This window comes from Erinaceus europaeus, chromosome 13 (genome assembly GCF_950295315.1).
Source record: "Erinaceus europaeus chromosome 13, mEriEur2.1, whole genome shotgun sequence".
NCBI classification, from domain to species: Eukaryota; Metazoa; Chordata; class Mammalia; order Eulipotyphla; family Erinaceidae; genus Erinaceus; species Erinaceus europaeus.
Genome location: NC_080174.1, coordinates 89071407 through 89090737, shown reverse-complemented (window position 1 = coordinate 89090737; position 19331 = coordinate 89071407). Strand labels below are relative to the sequence as shown.

Here is a 19331-nt window from a genome sequence, read left to right as displayed (position 1 = left end):
TCCCATGTGCCAGCAGAGGAACAGAATAAGTCCTCTATCCCAGGAGGGTGTAAAATGTGGAAATCTACTACAGGTAACATTCTAAAGATGCCCCTTTACTAAGGATGGGCTAAAATTCAAGAGTACCGTAAACCCAATACTAGACTACAACACCTGCTGGATTATATTGGTGGTTCCTGACCTGTAACTTCCTGATGAGCATGTGTCTCTGTTCCTATGCATCAGTTCTCCGCATGGGCAGAATATACACACAGTCTTGGTGTGAGTAGCCATAGACTAGGAACAGGGTCCTCTGGATGAAGCAAGATGGAAGCTTGGGTCTCTCCCTATGGCTACATATGTTACTTGGAAAACTACAGTCATGTATAGCTTCTCACTTGAGGGACTATTGTGTTACCTTTGCTCAGTCATTCTGTTGACCAAAACCACAATAGTGTGTGTGTGTGTGTGTGAGTGTGTGTGTGTGTGTGTGAGTGTGTGTGTGTGTGTGTGTGTGAGAGAGAGAGAGAGAGAGAGAGAGAGAGAGAGAGAGAGGGAAAGAGAGAAAGAGAGAAGTGTTTGTTTTCTTGTTCCTTTATCATAAAGAATTTCTTTCTTCCTCAAATCTGTCTTTACTGCTATCTCTAACAACTCAATATTTTGATTTCTGGTTTCTAAACATCCTTTTAAGAAAAACAACCCTTTGGTGCTTATTTTTCAATCTTTCCAATCACCTTAGGAAAGACAGTAGTTGTCTGGAGTAATAAAAATAGTTAAAGTCTACTGCCTCAGACTCCTGGAATACATTGAATATTATCTAAACATCCCTGTGGGCATAGTGAGATATATATGTGGGTGAGGGAAAGCAAGTGAAAGGAACAGAAGCTGTAATAAGGAGGGAGGGAGGGGGTGAGGGAGAGATAGGCACTGGAGTTTTCTTAAAAGTGAATATGGATTCAATATATTGTTTTCATTTTTTTGCTCAATCTTAATCTGATGTTTGCAGGATGATGCAATGTAAAAGTCCAAATGTTTATCATTATTTGTTTTTCTAATTTATTAAAAAAAAAAACCCAGAGAGGTAGTAGTTCTGGCTTCTAAAAGTTTTTTGTTTTTTTTTTTTGCCTCCAGGGTTATCACTGGGGCTCAGTGCCTGCACTATGAATCCACTGCTCTTGGTGGCCATTTTTTCCATTTTATTAGATAGGACAGAGAGAAGAGGGGGAGATAGAGAGGGAGAGAGAAAGACACCTGCAGACCTGCTTCACCACTGGTGAGGCATCCCTCTGTGCAGGTGGGGAGCTAGGGGCTCGAACTGGGATCCTTGCACACATCCTTGGGCTTTGTACTATGTGTGCTTAACCCGGTGCCCCACTTCCCAGCCCCCTTCTAAAGTGTTCTTACCTTAATGTGTATGATACATAGATTAGTAGTTAAACAAACTTGCTTTCTTTCCTGTGCTTGTTGACATTGGATATTTATCATTATTCATTTGATGAAAAATGAGCTGAAAAATCTCTGTCCAGATTATCCTTTCAAAGTTAAGTGCTTCTGGGTAATTGTATCTTAACTGTTGTCTGTACCAAACATTCAGAAAGTTATGCCTATTTGTGGCAGGGAGGTGTAGGGGTATTCTCACGCCGAGTAAAGAAAATGTGAGATTCAAGTTTAACAAGTCAAGAAAGAGATTTACTTAATGCTGGCAATATATATGTACAAAAATGTACTTAGAAACAAAGTATTCAGCATTATCTATTTTATAGATCATCTCATCATTATCTTTGAAAAAAACAAGATGAACCTAATTCCAATTTATACCTTCCATTGCTTCTACAGAGAGCATTTGGAGCCGTAGAGTGAACTCTGGAACTCATGTCAATTATGATTTCACTATTTACCACGTGTGTGGATTTGTGCTAGTTACTTCTCCTTTGAGCTTCCTCATTTATAACAGGAGGAGGGTAAGGCTGTTCAGAGTTCAACAAGTCAATATTTACAAAAATGTCTGGCCCAATAAACTATGGTTTTGAATAAATTAATATATTGAAGAGGCAGATATATTTTTTCCAAATAGACATGTGTTCTGATTCCTCAACATTTATTAGTAATTAGGGAATATCTTACCTACATTGCCCTAGAATTTTCACACAACTTGAATGTGGCCCATACTAGGCCTTAGTATATGTGATCGAACCCAGCCCTGTCTCTCCTATTACATGTCACACAAGCAAATCTATCCAATGACTTTGAGTATCTTTAAACAAGGTCATTGAATATATTTGCAGTTCTGACACTAGCATGATCCTTAATGTATAGATGTGTATTTGTAAACAGGTTATGAATAAATCAGTAATTAAAAGATATGTGTGATTTTTTGTGTCTGTGAAGAGAGCTGAAAAGTGAAGGAAGCATCTTTTCCCAGATTTCATTTTTTATGTGGTCTTATGTATATGCAAGAGAAAGTAATCTTGTTCTTACTGCTTTTGCAACCAATTAAATACATTTTTTTTTAAAAAAAAGTCAATCCAAACTAGGATGAAATTGGCTCTGGGAACAGATGTCTAGAATTCAGTGGCTGAAGAATTATAATAAACCCAGCCAACTTTACTCAATGTTCAGTACAAAGAATTTGGAGTTGGCAATCCTATACAAGAAAACTGTGCTGCATACACTTATTTGAGTGCATATGCTATGAATGACAGTGCTTTACAGGAATTCATTATTCCAGGAGTGTAAAAAATAGTCCCATTTGGTGAGCTGGTATAGATACTCATGGGATATTAATGAATTGCCCATGAGTTGAGGATAAAATTTGACTTTATGTATCTTAGCATTCTGTTTAATACATTTTATGACCTCTCTCCATTTTCAAAAATTCAAATGTATTCTATCAGAACTTATCTGAACTGAGCCTTTTTTTTTTCTTTAATTTTGTGGAAGAAGCTATTACCTAGTTATTTATAAGAACAAAGTCAGTTTTGCAAAACTAAACCTTGGCATTAGATACAATCTGTCTTTATTTCTTAAAAACACAAATATAAATTTTTAGCTTTAAAAATATGGGGCTGGGGAGCTGGGTGATGGCACACTCAGTTGAGCACACGTGCCACAGTGCTCAAAGACCTGGTTTCAACCCCTGCCCCACCTGCAGATGGAAAGCTTCATGAGCGGTGAAGCGGGACTACAGGTGTTTCTCTTTCTCCCTCTTTATCTCCACTTTCCTTATTACTTTCTCTGTCTCTATCCAAAAAAATGAGAAATAAATAAATATTCTAAAAATACGAGGAAAGAAATTAAAAAGAAATTAAATTAAAAAGAAATTAAATTAAATTAAATTAAAAAGAAATTAAAAAGACACTATTAAGTGTTTTTTTTTTCAGACATCTTACATACCTGTCACACAATACACACACACACACACACACACACACACACACACACACACACACACACACAACCCAATAGAGAATCCCTGGTGACTGAACAATCCTAATACTGTTTTATTTTGAAATTCAAATGCTATGATTTAAGACTATTCCTTAACAATTATAAGTGATACAGAATACAGAGGCTAACGAACACATAGTAAAAACTTACATACCCCAGGTAACACCTGCAATGCATTATTATCCATCCACAACTCCCTTAAATTTTGTATTTGATCCAGAACTTCAGGCTGGGAGAGAGGTAAGAAAGAAGGAGAGAGGAAAATAAGATAAAATTAACAATTATTATTATAAATATAAAAATCTCCATCTTTGGGAAATTAGTATTAGAATTTCAGTTTAACAGACTTCTAGCAAAACCAGTAGCCCTCAAGTTGCCAATCTAGAATTGATCTGGAAGCTATCAGGAAATAACAAAACTTAAAAGCCATCACTCTGCAGTATTTACTCCATTTACTCATTGTCTGCCTTAAGGATTTTCTGGCTTATGTTACACACTTTGAAGATAAGCTATAGTCTATATAATGTATGTCTCCTACAGGTTTTGATTACTCCTTAGTTATTATGTAAAAACCATTTTCTATAAAATAAAAAGTGTCTGTTCATAAGAGAATAAGCTTTTGAAAGATAGAGTACATTTATTTCTTTTTTAAAAAATCATGTATAGCTGCAGCTTACAACGGAAGGAATGGGGATTCAGAACTCTGGTGGTAGGAACGGTGTGGCGTTGACCCCTGTTGCCATTTTGTAAATCAATATTAAATCTCTAATAAAATTTAAAAAGTAATCATTATGTCCTTATATTCCCATTCTTGTCAGAGTGCTAGGTATTCAACAGTTTTATTATTTTTTAATTTTTTTGTAGTTATTATTGTTGTTATTGATGTTGTCGCTGTTGGATAGGACAGAGAGAAATGGAGAGAGAAGGGGAAGATAGAGAGGAGGAGAGGAAGACAGACACCTGCAACCTGCTTCACCACTTGTGAAGTGACTCCCCTGCAGGTGGGGAGCTGGGGGCTCGAAATGCAAAGCGCAAGGACCTTAGGCTGGTCCTTGCGCTTTGTGCCACCTGCACTTAACCCACTGTGCTACTGCCCGACTCCCTTATTATTATTTTTAATCCCATGCGTATAACAGCAATATACACTCAAGCACTCACACACACACAGGTACTGGATTGTCATGATGATGATGTCAAAAGGACTCATACACTTCTTATCCCTTCATTTACTCAACAAATAATGATTTGTTGAAATGGAGACATGCCTGTCATATGAAAGGTACAATGCAAGCAAGATCCATCGTTATTCAAACCCAGTTACCACTGACTTGCTAGTTAGCGAAACGTGCGTATAAATAACTAGCACAGAAGGCAGCACAAGGGAGAAATGATGTAGAGCAATTCAGAAAAGAAAAAAGAGAATGTGATCAGGGTGTCGCATATAGTGAAACCTGTTCATATTCCCACCAGAGAATATTTGTGATGAGTTTTTTTTCCCTGGAGTCTCTTCCAAAATTACCCTTTCTTGCCCCTCTAAGGCCACCCATGTCCATTGATATTGTTTCTTTCTTCTTTTTTTAATGCTTTTCCCCCTTTTACTTTCTTTATTTTTAAATTATTTATATTCATATTTATTTTACCAGAGCACTGCTCAGCTCTGACTTTTGGTGGTGCAGGGGATTGAACCTGGGATCTTGGAACCACAGGCATGATAGTCTCTTTGCACAACCACTATGCTATCTCCCTTGCTTCTTTCTTCTTTTCCCTCTCTCCCTTCCTTCCTGCTTTCCTCCCTCCTTTCCTCCCAACCTCCTTCCCCTCCTTCCCTTTTTTCCTTCCTTTCCTTCCTTCCTTCCTTCCTTCCTTCCTTCCTTCCTTCCTTCCTTCCTTCCTTCCTTCCTTCCTTCCTTCCCATCTAGGTGAGTGACTAAATAAGTTTGTGGGTGGTTTTCATTTGGTCACAGGGATTGGTTCAAGGATGGGAATGTGACTCACTGGTAGAAGATGAGAAGTAATGAATCTTTGATTAGAACTTCTCATGAAAATATTATTGCTCTTTCTTGCTAGATGCAATACTGTAAGGTTCAGCCCCGGGAAACTCAGGGATGAAAAAAGGGGAGAGTCTATTTTCAGTGACAGTTGGATCCTGATGACAATTTAATAGCCTGGGGAATTCAGCTTCACCTGGACAAAGATTTCTTTTGTCTCTTTTAACAGAAAGAACGGTTATGGAAATGAGATACAATCCTGGTTCTTAAAATCTGGAACCTATTAAAAAAGGCTAAAAAATACTAACAAATTCATTGAATTACATCAATGTTGCAATTAGAATATTGGTAATTCTGGGTCAGTAAGAATTGCACATATACCTTTAGAGTATTAGGAAGGTTTTTAGAAGTAATTTGGAGATAATCTCTTTTATCTTTAGCATACAGTTGTAGTAATACTGCATAGTACTTTTCCTAGGAGAAGTTTCATTTATAACAAGGATCTTTTTTTTAAAAAATATATTTTTATTTATTTATTTATTTATTTTTACCCTTGTTTTTTTATTGTTGTAGTCATTATTGTTGTTGTTATTGATGCCTTCGTTGTTGGATAGGACAGAGAGAAATGGAGAGAGGAGGGGGAGACAGGGAGAGAGAAAGACACCTGCAGACCTGCTTCACCGCCTGTGAAGCGACTCCCCTGCAGGTGGTGATCCGGGGTTCGAACCGGGATCCTTATGCCGGTCCTTGTGCTTTGCGCCACCTGTGCTTAACTGCTGCGCTACCGCCCGACTCCCAACAAGGATCTTTTGATCTCAAGTTAGAGCATAGGCTTCTACTGTGGAATCAGAGGTAATGTGTGAGTTTTTCTTTTAATTAATAAAGGGAAATATTTCTACTGCCTCTTAGGTTACAGGGAACAGGAAATGAACTACTCCACCTTTGTGCAAAAGTAGACAAAGATGGAAATCAAATATAGGAAGCACATTTGGCTGTGCAGAGAGAGGCACTGCGCAGAGGCCTGACAAGCCAAAGGTTGGCCAGTTGAAAAACATCAGTTATGTAATGAATGTCTCCAAACCTAAAGCATCATGAAACTTTAGAAAACAAGACGGAATGGCAGCCTAAAGGACACCATCACCTAGTATGCATATAATGGGATAGAGATTAATGTGTAAGCTTAGAACAATTATTTAGGATAACAATTATTTATGACAATTATTTAGGATACACTGGATCACATTACGGTAACAAATCAGTCAGGGATTCAAGATTTAATACAACAGATTCAACTTCCTACTTCGACTACAAGTCCAGTGCACATTCTTTCCCACCATCTTGTGTAATGCTAACCTATATTTCTACTTTATTTCAAAAGACCTCATTAAATTACAAAATCACATATAAGGTTATAATAGTTCTAATTTATGGGTAAAGAACCTGATCATTATTTCCAGAGGAAAATGAGAATAATTTGATAAAGGTGGAATGACTGTAGCTGGCACATTCATCAGGTCGTCTAGTTCCAAAGGTAAGATTATGCTATAGCTTAGAATAGAACTTTTGTTATAATGAACAATGCTGGTGATCAAAAATGCTCAACAGGAGCCAGGTGGTGGCGCACGTGACTGAGCGCACATGTGCACAAGGACCCAGGTTTAAGTCCCTGATTCCTACCTGTAGGGGGGAAAGCTTTGCCAGCGGTGAAGCAGGGCTACAGGTGTTTCTCTGTCTCTGTCTCTCTCCCTCTCTATCTTCCCCTTCCCTCTCAATTTCTGGCTGCTATTCCAATAAACAAATAAAGATAATAAAAACATTAAAAAAATGCTCAATAAAGTTAAATGTGTCCTGTACTTTTTTCGAAGGTAATATTTTTATTACTGGATCTTATCACAAAATGTTGCATGAAAGAAATTTCAGCAATTTATTTAAAGCAGGCAAACTACATTCTGAACATCAATATATAAACTTGTTGGGGAAAAATAGCCATGAGATGAAAATTACCTAGTGGTATTTCATGATCAGTAGATAATTTCCAAGTGAATTTTGAAGTTAAACTAAATGACCAGCATTCAACCAGATATATAGATTATCTCTTTTATATTACCTAATGTCATGTAAAGTCACTTTAATTTCCAATAAAATTACTGAATTAAGTAAAAATGGCTTGGTCAACCTGAAGTTAGTGAAAGGACCCAAAACAGGGTAGTGACATAAACTGCTTTTGGGATTGTAAAATGGTGAAGTTATTTAAGGAAATATTTTCAGAACTGTATCTTGTGCTTCAATCTTCATATCTCCTTTTCTACTTCTTTTTTTTTTTTTGAAATTTTTTTCTTTTTTTTTTCTTTATTTCCTTTTGTTGGCCTTACTGTTTTCTTGTTGTAGTTATTATTGATGTTGTTGTTGTTGGATAGGACAAAGAGAAATGGAGAGAGGAAGGGAAGACAGAGAGGGGGAGAGAAAGACAGACACCTGCAGACCTGCTTCACTGTTTGTGAAGCGACTCCCCTGCAGGTGGGGAGCCAGGGACTTGAACCGGGATCCTTATGCTGGTCCTTGCGCTTAGCGCCACCTGTGCTTAACTCGTTGCGCTACCGCCCGACTCCTCATATCTCTTTTTCAAACACTTATCCTACTGAGAAAATAAAAACTAAAGGAAAATTTTGTGAAAAAATCCATGCAAGAATGATTAATAATATTTAAAATCTGGAGACTTTGATAGGCAGAGTCACAGTGGTTTAGCCAATATCAAGCTGTGATCCTCTATAACAACTAATTAAAGAACAGTAAGTCAGGTTGTTAATTGGCACACCTGGTTGATTGCACATCTTAGGGTGCACAATGACCTGGGTTCAAGACCCTGGTCACTATCTGCAGGAGACTTCACATGCTATAAAGAAAGCCTTCAGCCTCTCTCTCCTCTCTTGCTATTTTTCCTTACCCTTCTCAAATTTTTTTCTGTTTCTATCCAATAGGAGGGAGAGAGAGAGAGAGAGAGAGAGAGAGAGAAGTAAAAATGGTTGACATGAGCTGTGGATTTATAGTGCAGGCACTGAGCCACAATGAAAACCCTAGTGGCACTAGGAGAAAAGGAGAGAGAGAGAGAGAGAGAGAGAGAGAGAGAACAGTAAGTCAAGAAAAAAAGTCATTAGAACACAGGAACACAGTTGGGTTGACTGGGAAGATATGCCATGCCCTTAAGGTGGTGAAATAGGATGGCCACTAGTGAAGGAAAGATTCCCTGGATGTGTCATACTAATGGCATGGTCTTTGCAGCCACTGTCACAGAGACTTCATTGGGCAGACAGGGGGCAAGTTAAGCCAAAAATCCCAGCATCTCAATTCTGTACCACGTTTATGCCTAAAACTTGACAATAGAGAAATCAGAGAGTAAAGATTTACTAGTAGAGGCAGAATCCTAGATGGTTGGGGTAGAATAGAAGCTTCCAGACTGGAATTCAATTTCCTTGTAACAGATCTTGGCGGGTGGAGGCAGAGGGAAGCACTATATTTACACAGCACAGTCTGAGAAAGTCTATTCACCACTATTCTGTAGTGCCTTCTGAAACTGAAACCTCCAACCTGTGGTTTGGTGCAGCTTCAGTCCTATAGCTTCAACCAGGCACTGGTAACTATGATTCCTTGGTCACTGTCCTGGTCTGCTCAGACTCCTGGCTTTAGTCCTCATGAAGTATAATAGGAAGACAGAAGAAATCACTGTATTGATAGTTCAAGTTTTGTTTGTTTTACCAGAGCACAGCTCAACTCTGGCTTATGGTGGTGTGGGGGATTAAACCTGGGACTTCGGAGCCTTAGGCATGAAAGTCTCTGCATAACCATTATGTTATCTACCCCTGCCAAGATGGTTTCTAAAATGAATTCTACAAACCCCTTAAGGAAGAGCTACTATGTATACTTTTCATGCTCTTGCTAAATGTCACGGACACCAGGAATACAACCTACCACCTTCTATGAAGCCAATATCACCCTGATACCAAATGCAGAAAGATAGAAACAACAATGACAAGAAGAAAACTACACTCATCCAAAGAGATCGGTATTCATCTATATCCACAGCAGCATAATTCGTAATAACCCAGACTTGGAAACAACTCAGATGTCCAATGACAGATGAGTGGCTAAGAAAGTTATGGTATTCCACACAGTGAAATACTATAAGTTGTTAAAAATGAGGAAGTTATCTCTTTGCTTCCATCTTGGATGGGTCTTAGAAGAACCATGCTAAGTGAGTTATGCTGAAAAGGGAAGGACAAATACCAGATGGTCTCACAGGCTGAACTTACAAAATAAGGAAAGAAAGGGAAAGCAAAGTGAAAACTGGGCTTGGTACTGTGTATTGCACCACAGCAAAGGGCCCTGGTGGAGGAAGAAATGAAAAGGAATGGTGAGAGACATGAGATCCTGGTGCACGATGGTGGAAATATACCTAAGCTGGGTGTGAAAGAGTTTTGCAGACACTTTTGGGGAGATGAGAAACTGTATACCTATGTCAATAGCTGCACTGTAAACCATTATGTCCTCACTAGAATTATTTAGAAATAAAATAAAAATTCTAAACTTACAAACAAGGATCTTCAAGTTTCTTTCCTTAACTCAAAATCTGGAAAACTTCATTAAAAATTTAGTAGGTTTTCTGAGAGTTCTCCAGATGGCTCTCCACAAGGGTTGAACCAACTTATATTCCTACCAGCAGTGAAAGAAGGTTCTCTGTCCCCACAACCTCTCCAGTATTTGTTGTTGCTATTGTTCCCGATGTGTGACAGAAGTGAAATGGTATCCCATGGCTATGTTTATTTGTATTTCTCTGATAACTAATGAACTGGCACATTTTTTCATATGTTTGTTGGGTTTTTGGGTCTCTTTTTTGGTGAATATTCTGTACACAGCAATACCTCTCCTGGGGATATATCCTAAGGAGTCAAATACACTTATCCAAAAAAGGATCTGTGTGCTATGTTCATAGCAGCACAACTTTTAATAGCCAAAACCTGGAAGCAACCCAGATGTTCAACAGATGAGTGGCTAAGAAAACTGTGGTCTATAAACACAATGGAATACTACTCAGCTATTAAGAACAATGAATTCATCCCCTTCTATTTTTTTTTTTTTTCTTTTACTCTGGGCCTGTGCACAGCTGTGAGATGACCCTGAACCTGCTCCCTAAGGACCCCAGTCCCTGTCTCTGCCCCCCACTGCCAGGACAAAAAGCAAGACCCACAATGGTAACAGATGGTCCAGGAGAGAGCTCTGCTTCCCAGGCACAAGGCCCCGGGTTCAAGCCCCCACCCTTCTATTTTTTAACCTCATCTTGGATGGAGCTTGAAGGAATCATCTTAAGTGAGATCAGCCAGAAATAGAAGGATGACTGTGCAATGATCCCACTCATGGACAGAAGTTCAGAAAAAAGAACAGAAAGGGGACACACAAAACAGAACATGCACTAGATTTGGTTTACTGCACCAAAGTAAAGGACTGGGGTGTGCGAGGCTTTCAGGTCCTGGTGCATGATGGTGGAGGTGGGCTGAGGTTGGTGGTGAGAGTAGTTTACACAAAATTGAGAAATTTTAGACATGTATCAATAACTATATCTACTGTAAACCATTAATACCCCTCCCATAAAAGTGTAGAAGTAAAAAAACCAGATCTTTAATTATTAAGGAAAAGCTTTTGACATATAGGAGATATTACATTTATCCCTACATAGAGAACTTTAAGTTTTAAGTGTGTGCTTTTAATTGATGAGGTTAGCTGACAGATGTAATAACAGAAACATGTTACAGCACAGAATCAGGTTTTAAAATGCAGATAAAGGAATGTAAAGATGTTTTTATCAAATCAATAAATCTAAAATATCAATTCAAATGGAAAATTATATTCATTAACTAAAATTATATTGTTTTTCCCATCGAGATATTCATTATATTTTCCTAAATCTTGAGATCAATACTTCAGTATATTATTTTTATTTCTATATACTCTGCCATATTTGTTTAATAATGTTTAGAATTTGTAATTTTCCAAGGAAGAATAAGTATATTTTAAGAAACTTTCCTTTTTTCTCTGTCTTTTGTCAGCAATATATCCTTGGTGTATTACTAGTCCTTAAGCTCTGACAACTGGGAAATCATTTATTCATGAAGTTCATAGTACAAGGTTGAACTTTTCTGATACACAAAATTGGATGAATAGAATTGTCCAGGTCTCTGTGGCAAGCCTACTTGTTCAGTCTCTCAATTGTCCTGTTCTACATGCCTTGAGGCTGTTCAACTTCTTAGTTAATTTCTCTGAAGATGAAAAGGTTAGCTCTATACAACCTGAAACATTTTCTAGTTTATGTTAGTTTTATTTCTCTCACTTTTATTTAAGATGTTGATCTCACTAACATGTTCATAAACATTCAAAACTTAGCCCTTACTTTGATTACTTTTGTGAGGCGGTTTTAGGACAATATTTTAACATTTTAGAAATTGTTAAATAGATAAATAAATATTATTAATGACAATAGTAAAATGGACTGCTGAGAAAATGTGGTTAACTTATAGTTAATTGAAAGACATTCAGGCATATGCTATTATGAATATTTTAATACAAAATAATTTAATGAAGTTCATGTGAATACTCAGAAGAATATGTTGATGGTGCATAGGAAAAACAGAGAGAGGACGTGAGACTGAGAGGGAAAGAAGTCTGCAGGGCTGGATAGCATAATGATAAGGCAAAGAGAGGGAAAGAAGACATGAGATGACTGAGTCAGTAACATTTATGAAAATGTAATAGTCAAACTGTAAAGTCCTGCCTTCTGTCCTCTGAATCAACCAGCTCAATATAAATCATAAGCATAGGTCTGGGGAGGGGGAAAATTGGGAATTAAAATAATAGGGTTGAGTATTCATTCACCAATTCAGTGGTTGATTAGTACATTTATTCAGTTAAGAACGACTACTGTTCCCATGTAAAGAAGGTACTGTAAACAGTCTCTGGTAATGTAATTCAGTCTAGAAAAGGATTGTTCCAAACTAATTTCTATCGGTGTTCTATCCTCTATGTCCAATCAGCAGACATCTGGTGGCCAACATCCTGTTCCCCTTCAGGTGCTCAAGTGTCTTCAACAAACCAGCAGTAGCTTGTTGTCAAGAAGCAGTTATGGTGACTTAATAACCTCTCTGGGCTAGAGAATGACAGATAGATATACAAAGAGATTTATCTTTGAATTTCTTTTGTAAAGAAAAAGGGCTGGGCTTATCCTGTCTCTGTCTTCAATTCACAACTAGAATTAGTGAGGACAGCTGCAGGAAGTTAGATGTAATAACCACACAAGGAACCACTTTTTGTGGACCTGGCAGTGACACACCTGACTGAGTGCAAACATTATAATGATCAAGGATCTGAGTTTAAGCTTCCGGCCTCCATATGCAGGGAGAAAACTTCCAGTGGTGAAGCATTGTTGCTGGTCTCTCTCTGTCTCTCTCTCTTTTGCCTTTTTTTCTTAATTGATTTAATAATGATCAACAAGATTGTAGGATAAGAGGAGGTACAATTCCACACGATTCCCATTACCACAATTCCTTGTCCCATCCCTTCCATTGGAAGCTTACCTATTCTTTATCCCTCTGAGAGGATGGACCAAAGATTTTTATGGGGAGCAGAAGGTGGGAGTTCTGGCTTCTGTAATTGCTTCTCTGATGGACATGGGTGTCTTTTTCTAGTGGGGCAGGGCTCTGGGGAGGTGGGGTTCCTGGACACATTGATGAGGTCATCTGCCCAGGGAAGGGAGGGTTGCATCATGGTAGCATCTGCAACTTGGTGGCTGAAAAGCTTAAAGATATAAAGCAGGACAAACAGGTGCCTCTCTTTCTCTCTGAACCTGTATCATATTCTCCCCTTTCAATTTATCTTTCTCTATCAAATAAAATAAATAAAATAGTAAAATCTCTTTTCTTTGCAAAGAGATTTGTCTAAATGAAAGAATCTAATTTCCTTTATCAGGTAGTGCCTCTTCGGTGAAATGAACACAACTTATATCTTATTATAAGTGGCATATTGTACATAGTAGATTATACTTTCACAATTCAGCCTGAAGTTGTTTTTTCAAAAACCTATAACCAGGGGCTAGGTGGTGGTACACCTGGTTAAGCACACACGTCTCTCTCTCTCTCTCTCTCTCTCTCTCTCTCTCTCTCTCCCACACTCTTCTCAATTTCTCTACCCAATAAAAAATAAAAATAATAAAAAAAAAGAAACTGTAGCCACTTTGGTACCCTGTAACTGAACTGCACCAGTTGGCCATTTCAGCAGGCCTGAAGCTTTCCTATTAAGCAAAGAATAAAAAGCCCAGATGCCTTGACCCTATCATAGAAACTTGTGGTTGACCCTTGTTTCCTTAGTCTTCAGTTTCTATATACTTTTCAGACTAGGGTTACAAAGAGACCCAAGTCTGCTCTTTTCAAAGGCATTAGCTTTATCCTGCAATTAGACTTTGGCAAACATTCTCTAAACTTGTTCACCTGATTCCTGGTTTGGAGAGTGAGTTATTCTCTCTTCTGTAGTATTGGCATTGCACTGTGATCTCCTTAAAGCAGAGTACTGAATTTGGCTTATATCTGTATCAATAGCTCTTCCCATGAGAACTTGAGTATGACCATGCTTCAGAAAATTTCATGTGAGTAGAACACCTCATTCACAACAATCTCTTCCTCTATTGCATCTTGGTAGCTCACTCCCAAGTCCTCACTGAATCTCTACCATCACAGATATATGCAACACATCTGGAATCATGACAAAATATACTGGCCATCACCTGTATTTTCAATTCCTTACATACTGCAACAGTTATTGTAGGACATTACCCCTAACATTATAGCCAGGTTTATTTTCTTTAAAATATTTATTTATTAGAGATAGAGGTAAACTGAGAAGGGAAGGGGGAGATAGAGAGGGAGAGAGAGATATAGATAGATAGATAGATAGAGACCTGCAGTCCTACTTTACCACTTGTAAAGCTTTCCTCCTGCAGGTGGGGACCAGGGGCTTGAACCTGCGTCCTTGCTCACTGTAATGTGTGCACTTAACTAGGTGCACCACTGCCTGGCCACCATAGCCAGGTATCTATGACTTTAATAACTAACCTCCCTCCCTCCTTTCTTTCCCTTCTTCCCTCCTTCCTTCTTCCTTCCTCCCTTCCTTCCTTCCTTCCTTCCTTCCTCCTTTCCTCCCTTCCTTCCTTTCTCCCTCCCTCCCTCCTTTCCTTCCTCCCTTCCTTCCTTCCTTCCTCCTTCCCTCCCTCCCTCCTTCCTTTCCTCCTTCCCTTCATTTCAAAGCACTACTCAGCTCTGGTGTATGGTGGTGCATGTGGGAGTGGGGTGGGGTTGGAGAATGCTCCTGGGTCTTAGGAGCCTGAGGCATGAGAATCTCTTTGTGTAACCATTATGCCAAGAGATAATAGGTTAGTAAGAATGAGCTGTTTTCAACCTAGTTGTGGCTGCAGCTGGTCAAGAACTGACTTACTCTGCAAGCAGATGCAGGCTTTCCTTTTCTTCCTGGAGCTCATCTCATTATCCTACAAAACATTTTGCCTTTGTTTTTCCTTAGGAGAACCAATTTATCAATAGGAGATTATGTTTCTTATTCTTATTCTGGTCAATTCTAAATATATCCTGCTTTTCTCTCTAAGCATCATTGCTACTGTGTTTGACTTTAACTGCATCTGGAACATGAGCTTAACCATAAGCTAAATTTATTTTTATTCCTCTAACTTTCCTTCATAGTGTTGATGGCAGAAGTGACAGGAAGTACCTGGAGGGGCTGCAGACACAGCTGCACAGTGCTGGAACAAGTGTTCCCCAGGCACACAGGTGTGCCTGGGGGAAGGAAACTGTTATATAGGAAATGGGAGTGGTGAGAGGTGTGGCTTGAGAAGGTGAGGATGTGTCTTGGATGTTAGAAGCTAGAACTGTAGGCATGGCTTCTTGTCTCTGTTTAGGTGAGCCCCTTCAAGATGTAAGACCTCTGAGGGGTTCCTCTCTTCTTCTTCTTCTTCTTCTTCTTCTTCTTCTTCTTCTTCTTCTTCTTCTTCTTCTTCTTCTTCTTCTTCTTCTTCTTCTTCTTCTTCTTCTCCTTCCTCTTCTTCTTCTTCTTCTTCTTCTTCTTCTTCTTCTTCTTCTTCTTCTTCTTCTTCTTCTTCTTCTTCTTCTTCTTCTTCTTCTCTCTCTCTCTCTCTCTCTGCCTAGGTGAACCCCATCACCATGCAAGTAAGACCTGTGAGGGTCTTCTTGCTCCTCTCTCTCTCTCTCTCTTGGCCTAATATGTGAATGTTGTTAATTTTCCTGAATAAAGTTTAAAATTCCTGAAAAATCATGCTTTCTCCTCAGTTCTTTTTGAGATTATGCTGATGAACTTTTTAAAATGTGTGTGAAAACAAATTCAGCTGGTAAATTGCCCCCCCAATATAATAAATACTCTACCATTATACTTTCTCACAAACATCACTTGGAAATTTTTCTTTGTCACATTCTCCTAGCTGAACTTAACCTGGTGAACCCACCCTTCTACCTCTGCACTGAATTTTGCAATTAAGAGTCACTGACTTGACAATAATTTGTACACCATATTCAGCTGTTACTCCCCAGTTCTGTATTTATTCCCAGTCAGGATCAGATCAGGATACAAATGGCTTAAATATTATAGGGTATAAACAATACAAAAAGTAAAGCAATGTATAGTAGTCTATAACATTCACCCTAGCCACTGTTAACCTGGCTTTTCTAATACACACACTATAAGTAATCATAAGCAGCGAAACCTACCAACCCAGGATATTCATCAGTGTTAGTATTAAGAGATAAAGAAATATCAACCATCTGAGTGGCTGTCGGGGAGGTGGGGGGCAAAAGACTCTCTTACATTGCTGATGGGAATGTAAATTGGTCCAAAGTCCCTGGAAAACATTCTGGAGATTCATCAGAATTACAGAAATGGACATATCTTAGGATCCAGCAACACCTCTCCTAGGGACTTATCCAGAGAAAATAAAAATGCCCATCCAAAAATAAAAAAGATCCATGCACACAAATGTGCATAGCAGCACAGCTTGTAATAGCCCAAATTTGGAAGCAACCCAGATGAATGACTAAGGAAGTTGTGGTACACACAGACAACAGAGTACTAGGCAGCAGTTAACACTGATGAGGCCTTCTTTGCAATACTGTGGTCAGAGCCAGAAAGCACCATGTCGAATGAGATAAGCCAGAAAGAGAACGACCTATACCGAATGAATACTTACAGGTAGAATTTAAGAGAAAAGGACAGTAAGGGGAAACACAAGGTGAAACTTGGGCTGGGTGTGGTGTATTGCACCACACCAAAAGGCAGGAGGGAAAGGCCCAGGATGAAAGGAGACTGGGATCCTGTTGTGTCCTGTAGACACCAGTTAAGGGGAGATGAGAGGTTGTGCTTATGTGTTAAAGACTACTATAAACCATCAACCTCCCCAATAAAATAAAAAGAAGTTGTGACACCCAAAACTAATACTACTCAGCTATTAAAAATAATCTTTCTTTCTTTCTTTCTTTTTCTTTTTTTGCTTCATCTTGGATGGAACTTGAAGATATCATGTTAGATGAGATAAGCCAAAAAGAGAATGACGAATAACGAGCGATCTTAGCTACAGGTGGAACTTATGAAGCAAATAAGAAAAGGAAAATATAAAGTAAGCCTTGAACTGGGCAGGTGGATTGTACCAAAACAAATGAATTGTAGACGAGAAGGAGAAGGAGAAGGAGAGGGAGAGAGGAAGAGAGGGAGAGGGAGAGAAAAAGGGAGATGGAGAAAGAGAGAGAGAGAGAGGGGAAACATTTTCCATTACTTCTTTAAGAGTGAGGGATAAAGAGAAATGAAAAATGAGGGCTCCTATGAGGTCCTTTCTGGACTTGAACCCAGAGTCTCACACAGATAAACTGTGTGATGTACTGGATGAATTATCTTGTGGATCCTAAATCACGTATTTTTGTTAGTTTTATACAACTGTAGATTGAAATGCACAACAGGATATATTCAGCTGTCAATATAGTTCTACACCAGTACACTCAAATTATTCTTACGGTACTTTGTTGATTCCTTTATTAACCTCCATTTGAGGGATAATTGATGCAATTGAACACAATTATAATATTTTCTGGTACAATCTACAACGATCAAGGATATTAATTTGAAATTACATGCTCAATTGTTTTTCTTATCACTGTAGAAATCTGGCATTTTATCAGACAAAATCTTTATGTTGCAAATGAGCAATGAGTTTTGAGGTTTGAACTCACATGATTTATACTGTATTGGCTTTTGTAAAGTATTTCCTTCTGCCTACAGTCTTGAGTAATAGTCATGATACTACACTTCCTGTGAGTTGGTTTTGGACCTTTCCCTTTATACACCCAGATTTCTACCTGAATTTGTGTGATAGGCTTCACACTCCTTTATATTTTCTGACATTTTCAAAGTTAGTTTCCATTGATCTTTAAGATTTCAATTCAAACTAACTTCTTCAGAGAAACCTTTGTATAGCCAAACTTCATTAGAAATTCCTCCACATGATGCCGACCAGACTTCCCTGGACAGACGACCCCCAGGGATATGTCCTGGAGCTCTGCTTCCTCAGAGCCCCAACCTGCTAGGGAAAGAGAGAGACAGACTGGGAATATGGATTGACCAGTCAACACCCATGTTCAGCAGGAAGCAATTACAGAAGCCAGACCTTCCACCTTCTGCATCCCACAATGCCCTTGGGGCCATACTCCCAGAGGGATAAAGAACAGGAAAGCTATCAGGGGAGGAGATGGGATAAGGAGATCTGGTGGTGGTAACTGTGTGGAGTTGTATTACTCTTATCCTTCGGTTTTGTTAATGTCTCCTTTTTTAAATAAATAAATAAAGAAAGAAATAAAGAAATTCCCCCACATTTGTCACTGCTGAATCTTTTTTTTCTGGGTACATCTGATTTATACTTGTTTCCTTCACTAGGTTACAAACTCCGGGAAGACAGAGATGATCTCTGTTTTTTCTTTACTTTTGTGTCTTGAGACTCAAGCAAAGTGATCAATAAATCTGTCCAACAGATGAACTCATTTAATATTTTTTCATGCACTGTGTTCACTGGAGGGAATACAACAGAGATTTGTTTAAAAAAAAAGAAAAGAAAAAATAAATCGTCATGGAGCTACCTTCAGTTATTCAGGAGCTGCTCTATGAGTTAATAAATAAATAATGACTTGTTCATCCATCTGAATCCCTCTTTCAAGTCACAATGATCTTTTAATTTGTCTCACACACATGCGGCTTTGCTGTCAAATCTTATGCACAGTGCTTTGCATGTCATAGATCATTCATAGCTATGTGGCAGAATGGTGAATGAATTACTGTCTATGTGGGTCAATGATAAATGTATAAATTGGTGCCAGCTATATACTAAAACCAAACAAATATTACAACTGAAAATTGATTACCCATTTTGTAACAAGTTAATCTTCTTTTCATGAATGAACAGAATATTTTAAATAAGTTTCATTTGATCACTATTATGGTTATTTAATATTCCTATTCACTTTAGCATCCCAATAAAGAATTTTGTGAAAGCAAAGTGAATTCCTACTTTCCTGATGGAGGAAAAAATAATGCCTAGGCTTCAACTCATAACATATACCTTGGTCTACTTTTTAACTGTTTGTACTTTTCACACGTAGTTATGAACATATGCTTGGGCAGGTTAATTCTATACTGAATCTTACATTGTCACATGTGCCATGGAAATAGGTGCTGGCCAAGTCAGCACAGAAGCTCCCTGGCTGGCCATTAATCACATCGAAAGCACTTATTTCTGCTTTTACTAAGTGAAAATGAAAATGA

General features: G+C 38.4%; 1 protein-coding gene across 2 annotated transcripts in view; it reads right to left on the bottom strand.

Annotated features, from left to right (window-relative positions):
* The window catches only part of LRRC7 (leucine rich repeat containing 7), a 583417-nt gene that overhangs the window by 171360 nt on the left and 392726 nt on the right, over nucleotides 1-19331 (bottom strand). For both annotated transcript variants that reach the window (XM_016189360.2, XM_016189361.2), the window contains exon 9: nucleotides 3581-3655. In XM_016189360.2, coding sequence (XP_016044846.2) covers nucleotides 3581-3655 — 75 coding nt within the window. The remainder of the gene's footprint in view (nucleotides 1-3580; nucleotides 3656-19331) is intronic.